Source organism: Cucurbita maxima, unplaced genomic scaffold (genome assembly GCF_002738345.1).
Source record: "Cucurbita maxima cultivar Rimu unplaced genomic scaffold, Cmax_1.0 Cma_Scf00004, whole genome shotgun sequence".
Lineage (NCBI taxonomy): Eukaryota > Viridiplantae > Streptophyta > Magnoliopsida > Cucurbitales > Cucurbitaceae > Cucurbita > Cucurbita maxima.
In genome coordinates, this window is record NW_019272020.1 from 4,899,181 (window position 1) to 4,910,929 (window position 11,749).

The 11,749-nt window shown below is 33.0% G+C and overlaps 2 protein-coding genes across 2 annotated transcripts; one reads left to right on the top strand and one right to left on the bottom strand.

Annotated features, from left to right (window-relative positions):
- The first annotated feature begins 1,134 nt into the window (after nucleotides 1–1,134).
- On the top strand, nucleotides 1,135–3,335 carry LOC111478863 (receptor-like cytoplasmic kinase 176). The gene is made up of 7 exons (XM_023123364.1): nucleotides 1,135–1,446; nucleotides 1,694–2,022; nucleotides 2,143–2,278; nucleotides 2,365–2,507; nucleotides 2,586–2,709; nucleotides 2,784–3,177; nucleotides 3,219–3,335. Exons 1-6 carry the CDS (start codon nucleotides 1,398–1,400, stop codon nucleotides 3,134–3,136), a joined length of 1,134 nt encoding a protein of 377 aa, XP_022979132.1. The 5' UTR covers nucleotides 1,135–1,397; the 3' UTR covers nucleotides 3,137–3,177; nucleotides 3,219–3,335.
- Nucleotides 3,336–4,979: 1,644 nt separating this feature from the next.
- LOC111478867 (expansin-A4-like) lies at nucleotides 4,980–6,717 on the bottom strand. The gene is made up of 3 exons (XM_023123367.1): nucleotides 6,458–6,717; nucleotides 6,059–6,377; nucleotides 4,980–5,679 (listed from the first exon to the last, which is right to left on the bottom strand). The coding sequence occupies exons 1-3, from the start codon at nucleotides 6,612–6,614 to the stop codon at nucleotides 5,370–5,372; spliced, it is 786 nt and encodes a 261-aa protein (XP_022979135.1). The 5' UTR covers nucleotides 6,615–6,717; the 3' UTR covers nucleotides 4,980–5,369.
- Between the last annotated feature and the right edge of the window lie 5,032 nt (nucleotides 6,718–11,749).

Sequence of the window (11,749 nt, forward strand, 5' to 3'; positions counted from 1 at the left end):
TTCTTTTCTCATAAGCCAAATGAAAGATCGCTTAGGTGGTATTTCCTTATCGTGCCTTACGTTTAGAGTTGTTTTGGTTTAAGAGACCTTATTTTACCTTCCCTTACGAGAGAGAAGAGGAGAGATAAAATGAGTTCTTTTTCTGAATATTGAAAACGGAGAAGATTAAAGGTTTATGGTAATGTTCAACTATGTTAAGATGTTAATTCTTACTTATCATTCTTATAATTATGATTATATTGATTATATTGATGAAAATTTGTTTGATGATTATGCGTTTAATTGGTGTTTGTTTATAAACTTTTATTTTAATATTTTTTATTTAAAATTGTATTGAACGAGGGAAAAATTTAAAAATTGAAAATCAGACAACCGAACCCCAAACTTCTGGGTTGATCTAATTTTTTTTTTTCAACCTAACCCGACCCATGTTTCCGTACCTCTAAACTTTTCAATTGAAGACCTTTAATAAATAAGTAAAAAATCTAAACGCTGAAAACCTTCCCGAGAAATCAAAGACCTTCATAAGATGGTGAGATCCAATGTAGATCAAACTTTCTATTCACTCGTGGGATCCGTCCGGGGGACCACCTCGGCTCCTCTCTTCTCGAGAATCTATACATCCCTTATCAGTATATGGGTAGCTATCTCTCAAGCATAGGGTTAGGTTCGTCCTCAATGGAAAAATAAAACAGAGCTAAGTCCAACATTTTACTTTTACATTTAAGTTTTGACCCGACATATTTTTCTTTTTATTGGTATTTCACATTCTCAATTTCAACATAAATATAAATTAATGATTAAACAAATTAATACTTTTTTGCCTTTCATTTATTGTAATTGTTGTTTTATTAATTTTTTTTATTGAAAAAAATGTTATCTAGAAAGAGTGGAATAAGTCAACTTAGAATAGGTATTGTTTTCCCATTATACCCCAGTCCAAAAGGGCAACCAAACATACCCCACGTGCCAACGACCTTTGTTCCTAAATATTCCCAAATAAAAAGCTTATAATATATATTTATTTATTTTAATAAAAAATCATTTCATTAAAATATGTTTTTTTAAAAAAAATTAGTGTTCTAAACTTAGTTTTTAAAAAATAATATAAAAAAAATAGTTTGTGGAAAAGATAGTTCCAAAATTGCTCTGCTGCGACCGTCCAATCCAATCATGTAGACTATGATCCATGGCTGAATAAAGTTGGTGATCTTTTTCGTAACCGAGTTGCCTTTCCATTTCTTCATCTTTGAGTTCATACAGCTTTTCCCCTTGAAGAGACAATAAATTTGACTCTGTTCTCTTCAAGATTTCCGATCTCTTGAAGAACTTGGGGGTTTTTAATCTGTTCGTCCTTCGTTTCCAAGTTGCTTCAAATTTTTTATTGGATTTTGCCGATGGGGGCGTGCTGGAGTGATCGTTCCAAGTCTGTGGGTACTCATACAGGTACTTATCGCCTCTGATTTGGGTTCCCTTTGTTCCTGATTCTTCGTCTTCTTAGCTTAGTTTGGGTCTTGGATTTCATATTTGGTGCTTTCTTTTTGTGGGTATTTTAGATTCTTTCGATTTTGCCGATTGGGGGCTTGTTGGTTTCTGGGAAAGTAGAGGAATCTGCTATAATTTGTGTATGTGTTCTTTATTGATATCACTTCAAGATTCATGGCATTTGTAATGGTAGTTATTTGAATTTTAGGTCTTAAAAGTTATAAGTCCAAGAGAGGAGATGGAGAACATTCTCATATTTCCAGCAGCAAGGTATCCTCTGCCTCCATTCCTGCCACTCCTCGGAGTGAAGATCAAATTCTTCAATGCTCCAATTTGAAGAACTTCACCTTCAACGAATTGAAAACGGCAACGAGAAATTTCCGCCCTGATAGTGTTGTTGGAGAGGGTGGATTTGGCTCAGTCTTCAAAGGATGGATTGATGAGCATTCCTTAACTCCCACCAAGCCTGGAACTGGCTTGGTCATTGCTGTTAAGCGGCACAATAGAGATGGACCACAGGGTCACAAGGAGTGGTTGGTTAGTACTCGCTTTCTAATACAATTCGTGTGTTACATGGCTGTGTTTAAACCGATCGGTTGCGGTCGGGTTATGGCTTGATTCTGCATAGTTTGGTTAACTTATGGTTTGAATATATAGGCTGAGATCAACTACTTGGGACAGCTTACCCATCCTAATCTTGTGAAGCTGATTGGTTACTGCTTTGAAGATGATCATAGGTTGTTGGTTTATGAGTTTATGCAAAAGGGCAGTGCTGAAAATCATCTTTTCAGAAGTGAGTTGGGGCAGCTTTTCCATGTTTTCTCTTGTTCATTGTTCTGTGTTTAAGATGATCATACATAGCTTGTGTCGTCGATACAGGAAGCGCTCACTTTCGACCGCTTTCGTGGAATGTTCGGATGAAAATCGCGCTTGATGCTGCCAGAGGACTTGCATTTCTTCACAATAGTGATGCTAAAGTCATATACCGTGACTTCAAGACATCTAATGTTCTTCTTGATGCAGTAAGTTCTTATTAGTTGGCGAGTTATTTGTAGTTTTATTTGAAAATATGACCATTTTTTTTTACTTGAAATCGATAGAACTACGATGCGAAGCTTTCGGATTTTGGATTAGCTAGAGATGGGCCAATTGGTGATCAAAGCCATGTCTCTACCAAAATCATGGGAACTCATGGATATGCAGCTCCTGAATACTTAGCCACAGGTTCTTCTAATTCTCTGTTTCTCTCATGACTGAGTAACTGATTGGCCTCTAACGACATCCCTTTCTTTGGTAAGGTCATCTAACGGCAAAGAGCGATGTATATAGTTTCGGGGTTGTTCTTCTCGAAATGATATCAGGGCGACGAGTGATAGACATGAATCGACCACCTGGGGAACACAATTTGGTGGATTGGGCAAAACCATATCTAGTAAATAAACGCAAAATTCGTCGAGTCATGGACAATCGTCTCGACGGGCACTATGGTCTTGGACAAGCACAGAGGGCAGCTAACCTTGCATTTCTTTGCCTAGCCACAGATCCCAAGTACAGACCCAGCATGAATGAGGTTGTAGCAGTACTGGAGCAGCTGAGTAGTGAAAGAAAGGATCATAATGGTCAGCCAAATGGTGGTACAAAAGAAGGTTGAAGAGGTAAGGTTGTGAAATGTACAGCTTGATGTGATGAATATGTATTTAATATGAAGCAATTTTCTTTTTACTTTAGTTGTTTGTATAAAATATATTCTAAACTTGATTAAACTTTTCATTTAAATCGTAAGAATTGACTTGTTGTTAGTTTTTTTTTTTTCTTCTCCTTGTTTGTTTCTAACACACCAAAAGCATTCTTCAACTTGTTTTAGTCCCCATCAAAATCTTGTCTTCAACAATAATCTCGTGAGTCGTCGAACTTGACGTGCTTTTAACTCTAATGATGTCGAAATCGATCTCTACAAAGTCTTCTTTACTATAATTTGAAAATAGATTTAAAGTCCGTGGAAGTCAATAGAAAGAAAAACTTTTAAAAAATGAAGAGGATTCTATAATTTCTTTATAAAAAGAGATATGAGAGATCGCACGTCGGTTGGAGAAAGGAATGAAGCATTCCTTATGAGCATGTAGAAACTTTTATTTAGTAAACGTATTTTAAAACTATGAGGATTACGGTGATACATAACACATTAAAACGGACAATATTCACTAGAGGTGGTCTCGGACTATTATAGTTAGTTTTGAAAACTCTCACTAATACTAATAGACACGTCTTAAATCAACTAATGCTCATGTTTTCTCGACTAAAATTAATTTCTACTCATCGGGACTTCTCAAGTTCACCCGTAAAGAAAAACCTACTTTTGAATTGGTAGGTAATCCAACGATTTATCTTATATAAAGAGAGAGAGAGAGAGAGAGAGAGAGAGAGAGAGAGAGAAGGTGGAGAGGGCAAAAGAAGAAGGATAATGGAGGGGAAGAAGGTAGGGATGGTGATGGCGGTATTGGTGGCGATGATGTTTGCGGGGTGTGTTGCGGAATGGACAAGGAAGAATGGAAGGATTGAAGAAGTGTTGTCCGATGGTGGCCATCATGAGGATGCTGCAGAGGAGATGTTGTTGGTGTCTGTTGTTGATGATAATATGATGAGGAAAATGATGATGAAGAAGGGGCATGTCTTAGCCTGTGTTCCGCAATTTTGCAACGCCGCACTCCCATGCGATACTGGCTGCACTTGTTTGGGTATTCCGGGTGTGGCTGGAATGTGTGCCTAAACCCTATCAACTTTTATCTCTCTCTTTCCCAATAATAATAATAATAACAATAATAATAATAATAATAATAATAATAATAATAATAATGGATTCTATCTATCCATCCACTCCTGTCGTGAATGTTGCTTTGTTTGGTCTAAATGTATTTCATTCTAATTTAGTGTAGCCCGATGGCACACTACGAACCTTGATGAGTGCTACGATGTAGGCAATAGCAGCTAGAGCTCGGTAACATTAAATTATGGTGGGATTGTAATGATATTTGTGATTTCTCACATCAGTAATGGAGGAGAATAAAGCATTTTTATAAGAGCGGAAACGATGAATTATGAAATGGGCTTTTTCATAATTGATTGGGCTTCAAAAGCTGTAATATAAGAATTTAGGTTATTAGATGAATATCATCTCACATCACTGTTATATTCCCTACAATTGTCCAAAAATCTTTCATTCGGGATAGTGATGTGATGTCCATTTTACTTGTAAGCCCCTCCTTGCTTCCTTTAGAATTAATTTATATTAAAAACTAAATTAGTTAATTTTAAGATTCCAATAACAATATTTAAAAATTCACTATTATATATTATATGTTGTTTTATGAAATATATTAATTAATTATGATACTTTTACCAATTTTTTAAAAAATGAAAACTTTAAATTAAATATTTTTGAAAAATAATAACAAATGGAAAGAAATTACTCCATGAAGAAGTATATAGAGAGCCAAAACATAACAACTTTTTAGTGTATGTAGCAGTAAAATGCTGCGGGCTACACATTTTACCATTGCAGCCTCTTCAGCCTCTCCCCCTACACTATTTTCAACCGCGGTAATTTTCAAAACCACCACCGCTACTTCATATATAAAACCACACACCCTAACCCAAAACAATGTAAAAATGTAAGAAGTTACCACACCACGGGTAACTTTTCCAAGATCTACGATGCAAAACTAGACACGCCTTTAACTACTGACCTTTTTTTTAACCCTATAAAGACCCATTTTGACCGTCCTACTGTGGAGTTTTACTTTTACCTCTCCCAACTCCAAAATTTTCCCGGTAAATAAAAGGGAAAATTTTCAAAAAAAGAGATAAAAAGAGGAGGGGAGGGAATTTCAAACGCGGAAATTCTTTCCCGTGAATGTCTGACCGAACTGCCAATTAGAAGGCACCACGTTCAATGAAGTTGAGGTACGACGGTCACTGCCGGTGACGCGGAAGGACAGGGACTGGCCCACTAAAACGACGTTGGATTGCCAATTTTGCCCCCAGTTATGGCTCATGCTCATCCAACCCGTGTTTGATCCTTTCACGCTAACCCTCACGATATTCCCTGCACCCGCGACGTTGGTGATCAATACCAAGTTAAAGTAACGGAAACCGTTGATTGTGAACCTGATTCCCCCTTGTTTCCTACATGGCACCCTGCAATAACAATAAATTATATTTAAAATAAAAGGATAATCCCACTTTATCCGAGGGAAAATAATAAACTCAGGCAGGGCAGTTTAGAGAACGTGACCACCTTCTCTGGTGGTTTGATTCCAGAAAAACATGATGGAAACATAAATTTCTAGATCAGAACTAAAATATTTCCGGCATTTTTCGGTTTCTTATCAAAGGGTAATATAATGAACTACGTATTTTGTTATTAATATTATGCAATCCCAAACAGAGTATCTATCCAGATCTGTTAACAGAATGAAAATGGGGATTTTCTCTCAATTTAACCGGTTTCCAAACAGAGAACAGCCAAGAAAATCAATTATCAAGGAAAGCCGTGATGGATAAGAAGCAGACTCACCGGCGGTAAGAGACGGGAACGATTCCGGCGCGGTACTCGGCGATTTTTAGGAACATAGGCATAGCGAGATCGAAATGGGTGCGAGGAGGGTTACACCAGCCGCCATTGTCACTAGGAAGGGCGTAATTGGGGGGACAAAAATTGGTAGCCGTAATGAATATAGAAGGGCTACCGGGATGGCACCATTGGGGATCGTTAGCGCACTTGATCTCAAAGCAAGCACCACATCTGAGTCCATTGTTGTAGAGAGCAGTACTCAGAGCGGCAGTGTTAACGCCATACCCCTGGCTGTAGAGATTCCCATACCCACAAGAACCACCTGCAAAACAACAAACCCGGATAAGCAAAAGCGATATCAAAATGTGATTCGAAGAGAGGAGAGTAGGGAAATGTAGAAACCCATGGTTCCGGAGGCATCACTGCCGCCGTAGAATGTGGCGTGGGCGTCCTGCCAGGCACCGGCGGAGTAGACGCCGGGAATTCTAGCGTGAGAGAGGAGGAAGAGGGAGGAGAAAGAAGCAATGGAAATGCAGCAGAGGAGGGAAAGAGAAGCCATGGATGTTTGATGGGTGTAAGAGAAGAAGCAAATGGGAATTTAGGGTTGCAGTGAATGAAAAGAGCGAGGGAGGCAGAGGGGGTACTTATGGAGGGATGAGGGCGAGGAAAAGGACAGCGAGGGAATACGAATCCAAATCCAACTGCTCTGCATACCCTAAACAAAGCTCCCATATTAACACTTCCTCCCTAATTAATGCCATTTTCATATTCCTATTTTGCCCCCCACATATTTTCCTTTTAATATGTGATTTATTTAGATATAAATAGGAAAATATTAATCAAGTTAATTCGTTGGAGCTTAAATTGGTATGCTCTGAATTACGTAGGGATTATAATTACTTCAATTTTATTTTTTGTTGCTACTTTATTATAAAATCATCCACCAACAAAAGAATGGGCATTTTAGGAAAATTAAGAAAATCGACACGTGCTGAATTATGCAATATATATTATAAAATATTATTATAGAACGTGTTAATTCCCGAACTTATTTAAATATCTTATCCGACATATAATTTAGACTAATACAAATTCTTGAATTGAGTTCACTAAAAATGATGTATTAGCATCTCGAGCACGAAATTACTCGAGTTGAAAAGATTTTAAAGGTTTAAAAAGATGAAAAACGGGTTAAAATTGTTTAGACTCGACAAAAATGGTTATCACAAAAAAAAAAAAAAAAAGAAGAAAACATAGGGAATCCATTCATTGCTTCAATCACAAGCTGTGTAAAATAGCGAAGGCTGTGGATTGAATGAACCAAAAAATTGCTTATTTCTTACTCCACATTCGCTCACACCAACAAAAAGAGAAAAAAAAAATGCAAATATTACACAAAATATTTTGATTAATATAATAAATTATGTCGAAAGATAATTATGATGGGTTTTATCTTTTTAATATAATATTTCAAAATTGGACAAACAAAAATAATGAACTAATTCTTGACATTTACTGTTTTTAGGAAGTAGATTACCTTTTTAGGCTTCTGTCCTTCAAAGGTAACAGATAGGAAAGAAAATTAAGAATTTGATTCTGGACACTGTTTTAATTTTAAATATTAGAGTAAGGAAATATTATATAAATAAAATCATTAACCATGCGTTAAATTTAATTTAATTTAATTTAATTTAAATTGCAAAAAGATTAAAAGAAAAATAGTAAAAGACAAATGGTCCGTTTCGTATCTTTTAACTTTATTGAAAGTTCTACAAACTATTTTTCTATTTCATTTTTTTTTTAATAATTTTGATTATATATCTAAATAAAAATTTTAAAAAATTAAGAGAAGTCGAGATAATTACGCTCTCCAAACTTCTATATTATATAGTTTTCTTATTTATTAAAAAACAATTAAATTTAAAATCATTTTAAGTCTTTATTATTCATTTGTTTTAATATATACGGAAAATGTGCTAATGTTTTTAATTTAATTGATAGGGTAGTTTTGAAAATAAAGAAAATGACGAAAATTTAAAATGGGCATAAAATAGCTTATAAACTATGTGCAAGGTTTAATCAAATAAAAATAATAAAAAATTAAACCTGGAAATTATTATTTTATTTTTTAAGGGAAAAAAATGGCTAAAAATTAAATGGGAAGTAAATGAAAAGCGGATGGACGGTTGGAGTTGGAGAGAGAGAGTGAGAGAGCGTGCGCAGAGTTTTAGGGAAGGCATGGGCCCCACCTTGGGGCAAATTTGGTAACTTTCAAACTGCCATCAGGGTCCACCTCGAGCCTTGCGACCCCTGATTTGTTGGAATTCGGAGTTGGGGCCCACTTAGATTCCTCCCGTTTTTACTCCTCTCTATTTTTATATTAATATAAAAATAAGGTTAAATTGCAATTTTTTTTTTATTTTGAATAAATCTTAAAATTTGGAATATTTGCCATCAAAAAAAAAAAAAAAAAAAAAAAAAAAAAAAAAAAAAAAAAAAAAAAAAAAAAAAAAAAAAAAAAAAAAAAAAAAAAAAAAAAAAAAAAAAAAAAAAAAAAAAAAAAAAAAAAAAAAAAAAAAAAAAAAGTATTGTGGTTAAAATGGTCATTTTGGTTTAAAAAAAAGAATAAATAAATAATTTTGTTTACCGCCAAAGAAAAAAGCAAAACCCACTCTCCACGAACCAGTGGTGTTTAACCAAGCCTCAATTGTACGCTCTCCTTTTCATAAAAACTCATTTATTATTATTCTGCCACTACGAAATGACGTCGATACCCCTACTGGTTTGTATTAATTACCTCACCTGTTCAATGAAGCCACGTATCCTACAATTTTACTGAAAAGCCCCCAACCCAACCAATGCAGGACATTATTCGGTGAATCAGATTCCACCGTACCAACGGCCTAACGGGTAACCATAGTAAGTAGTCATTATTCATTTATTTATTTATTTATTTATGAAAAAGAAGTAGCAGTTAAGTTGAGCAGTCGGTGGGGATTTTATTACCATAATTCCACCACGAGAATTTAAGGTAGGAACAAAAATATTCGCACCATTATTTTAATTAATACCAAGTTCCCATATGTAATTAAATGTTGCCTCCATAGCTTTAATATTGTGAAATATAAAATATGCTTATAATGTATTATTACTTTTTTATTTTTTCTTATGTTCATCGTTTCTTAAAATAATTGAATTTTTTTTTAATACAAAGTCTAGCGTTATATTGGACGTGGCCTAGATGTTTCAAGCTCCTTTTAAGCTATTTTTTTTTTCGTGCACGTAAATATGTTTCCAACATTTTTGTCTATTTTGTCATTGAAAAGACATTTCAACACTTTTTTCACTTTTGGGTGGATTATATGCTTTAATCTCATTTCAAATTTTTTGAGACATTTAGGCACGTTTAAGACGCTAATGTAAGTTTGAGATAGACGATGAGTAAATTAGACTTGATTTTGGTTAACGACGGAGACTAGATTCTTTGTTTTTTTTATTTCTTGTTTTAAGACGCATATTTAAGATACTTGCATAAGTTTGAGACGAGAGTTAAGTGCATTAGGTTTGTTTATGGTCGTTCAATAATGTATCATTTTAAACTACACAACTTTATCATGATAGCAATTTTGAGCGCACTAAATGTTGGATGATACTGTTATATCGATATCTTGTTTGAATATATTAAGTTTATTTTATTCCATTCATGTTAATAGTGAGAAGCAAATTTTGTAGGTATCTTAATTTTAAGAAAAACAAAAATAAATATACTTTTCGACGTTTTTTTAATTTTTTTTTTTATACTTTTTTGTATTTAGAAAAACAAAAAATTTGTACGGATGATTCTTAATAGTAAAATAAGTCGAATACAAAATAATAATAATAATAATAATAATAATCTTATAATTTTCTATCGAGTGTGATCATGTTTTTTTTTTTTTTAAAAAATGAAATTATGTAAATGAGAAAAAAAAAATATAGAGAAAATTGTTGGCTTCCCATACGAGAGGGTAGGAGCAGGTGAGGTGGAATTTGCGTGGGCAAAGAAAAATGAGATGTGCCATGTGGACGTGAATACGGTGGGACCGGATTGTCCACACGGACAAACCAACCAGATATGGTGAATCTGCCACGTCATGTGCTGATGGTGAATCTATGCTATGCCAGTACTGCCAGGTGTCACGTGAATTCATTTCATCAACCACCGCCTTGTCCCCTACAATCCTATATAAAAAGTGTGTAAAAACCATTTAATTGCTTCAATTATAAGTTTTTCTTTTCCTTTTTCATTTATTTTACAACTGTATATATATATATATATGTGTGTGTGTATTTTTGTTATTTTTTACTATAATTCGAACATTAGTGAGACATTTTATATGAATGTACGATTTTGTAATTATCCTTATATTTTTATTTCATAATTTTTATAACCTACGGTTTAATTAAAAGTATATATCTGAATTAGAAAAATATATAATATTTGAAATGACAACGATTACCTTAATTATTTGGAATCACAATATAAAGACTATTTATCGTTGGTTGACTAATTTATTTTCGTAATATTTTAAATTTTTTAGGAGAATTAATATCAAATATTAGAAAAAATATATATGGTTAAGTAATGAAGAGAAAATTTAAAGCTAATTTGCAAACTTTGGACAAGATTGTTTAAATAAAAAGCAAGTGGGATTATTAATATAATTTACAATGAACATTGTAACATGATTTCATCCTTAATCCTATGATAATTTTGTCTATAGTTGACTTTATACTAATTTAATTTATTTATAATAATAACACTCGAATATTTTGTCTATATGGTCAACTTTATTTTTAATGCTTTAATATCATTATATTTAACTATTGATTTGAATGAGGGGTTGTATAAGTTAATATTATATTGTTTATTAATTAATTTGTTCATTTTTTTATTTATGAAACTAATTATTTTATTTAAAAAAACGTTTAGAGAAATATGACTCGTTATTGAAATTTATGAATTTAGAAAAAAATTATTCAATAATTCAATTTATACATTTGTCAAACTAATTTTTGTATAAGATTTTATTTTATTAAAACTAACGAATTTATGAAAAAAAAAAAAGTAAATCGAGAGTATTTGCGACATTTATTTAAGTTTAGTGTCAATTTACATGAAACGTTTTGAATAAAACTTATATAACATTTTTAAATCGAGAGTAAAAATTGTTTCGAACGTGATAAAAAAATCATGTCTATTTCATAAAAGAGTTTAACGTTTTAACTAACCAAATACGAGAAAACAAGAGATATAAACATAAAAAAAATAAAAATAATTGCGACGAACGTACATGCCACGCGTTTGTAATTTTCAAGTATTTGACTCATTGGCCATAACTCCAATTTCCCTTATTTGATGGCTTTTAAGTATTTGACATTTTTTTTATATTTTGGGGTTTGGCGATTTATAAATAAACATTCTTAGGAATGCTTATTGAATTTTGTGACATTTAATTAACTTTCCTAAATATAAGATTAAAGCACATGGATGATAGTTTCGATTTTGTATTAATTTGTCTTATTGGACAAACTTACCTTATTTTATTCTCAAATTCTAAGGTATTTTTTGTTACATTTATGGTCACCTATTAGGAAAAACAATTAGTAGACTTTGATAAATCCAAAAAAATTATCCAACCATTAGGAAAAACC

Coding starts and splice junctions, on each gene's coding strand:
- LOC111478867 (XM_023123367.1), bottom strand. CDS start 6,614: ATGGCTTCTCTTTCCCTCCTCTGCTGCATTTCCATTGCTTCTTTCTCC. Junction 6,378..6,457: donor TGATGCCTCCGGAACCATGG/GTTTCTACATTT, acceptor GTTGTTTTGCAG/GTGGTTCTTGTGGGTATGGG. Junction 5,680..6,058: donor GTTCCCGTCTCTTACCGCCG/GTGAGTCTGCTT, acceptor TTGTTATTGCAG/GGTGCCATGTAGGAAACAAG.
- LOC111478863 (XM_023123364.1), top strand. CDS start 1,398: ATGGGGGCGTGCTGGAGTGATCGTTCCAAGTCTGTGGGTACTCATACA. Junction 2,023..2,142: donor AGGGTCACAAGGAGTGGTTG/GTTAGTACTCGC, acceptor TTGAATATATAG/GCTGAGATCAACTACTTGGG. Junction 2,279..2,364: donor TGAAAATCATCTTTTCAGAA/GTGAGTTGGGGC, acceptor TCGTCGATACAG/GAAGCGCTCACTTTCGACCG.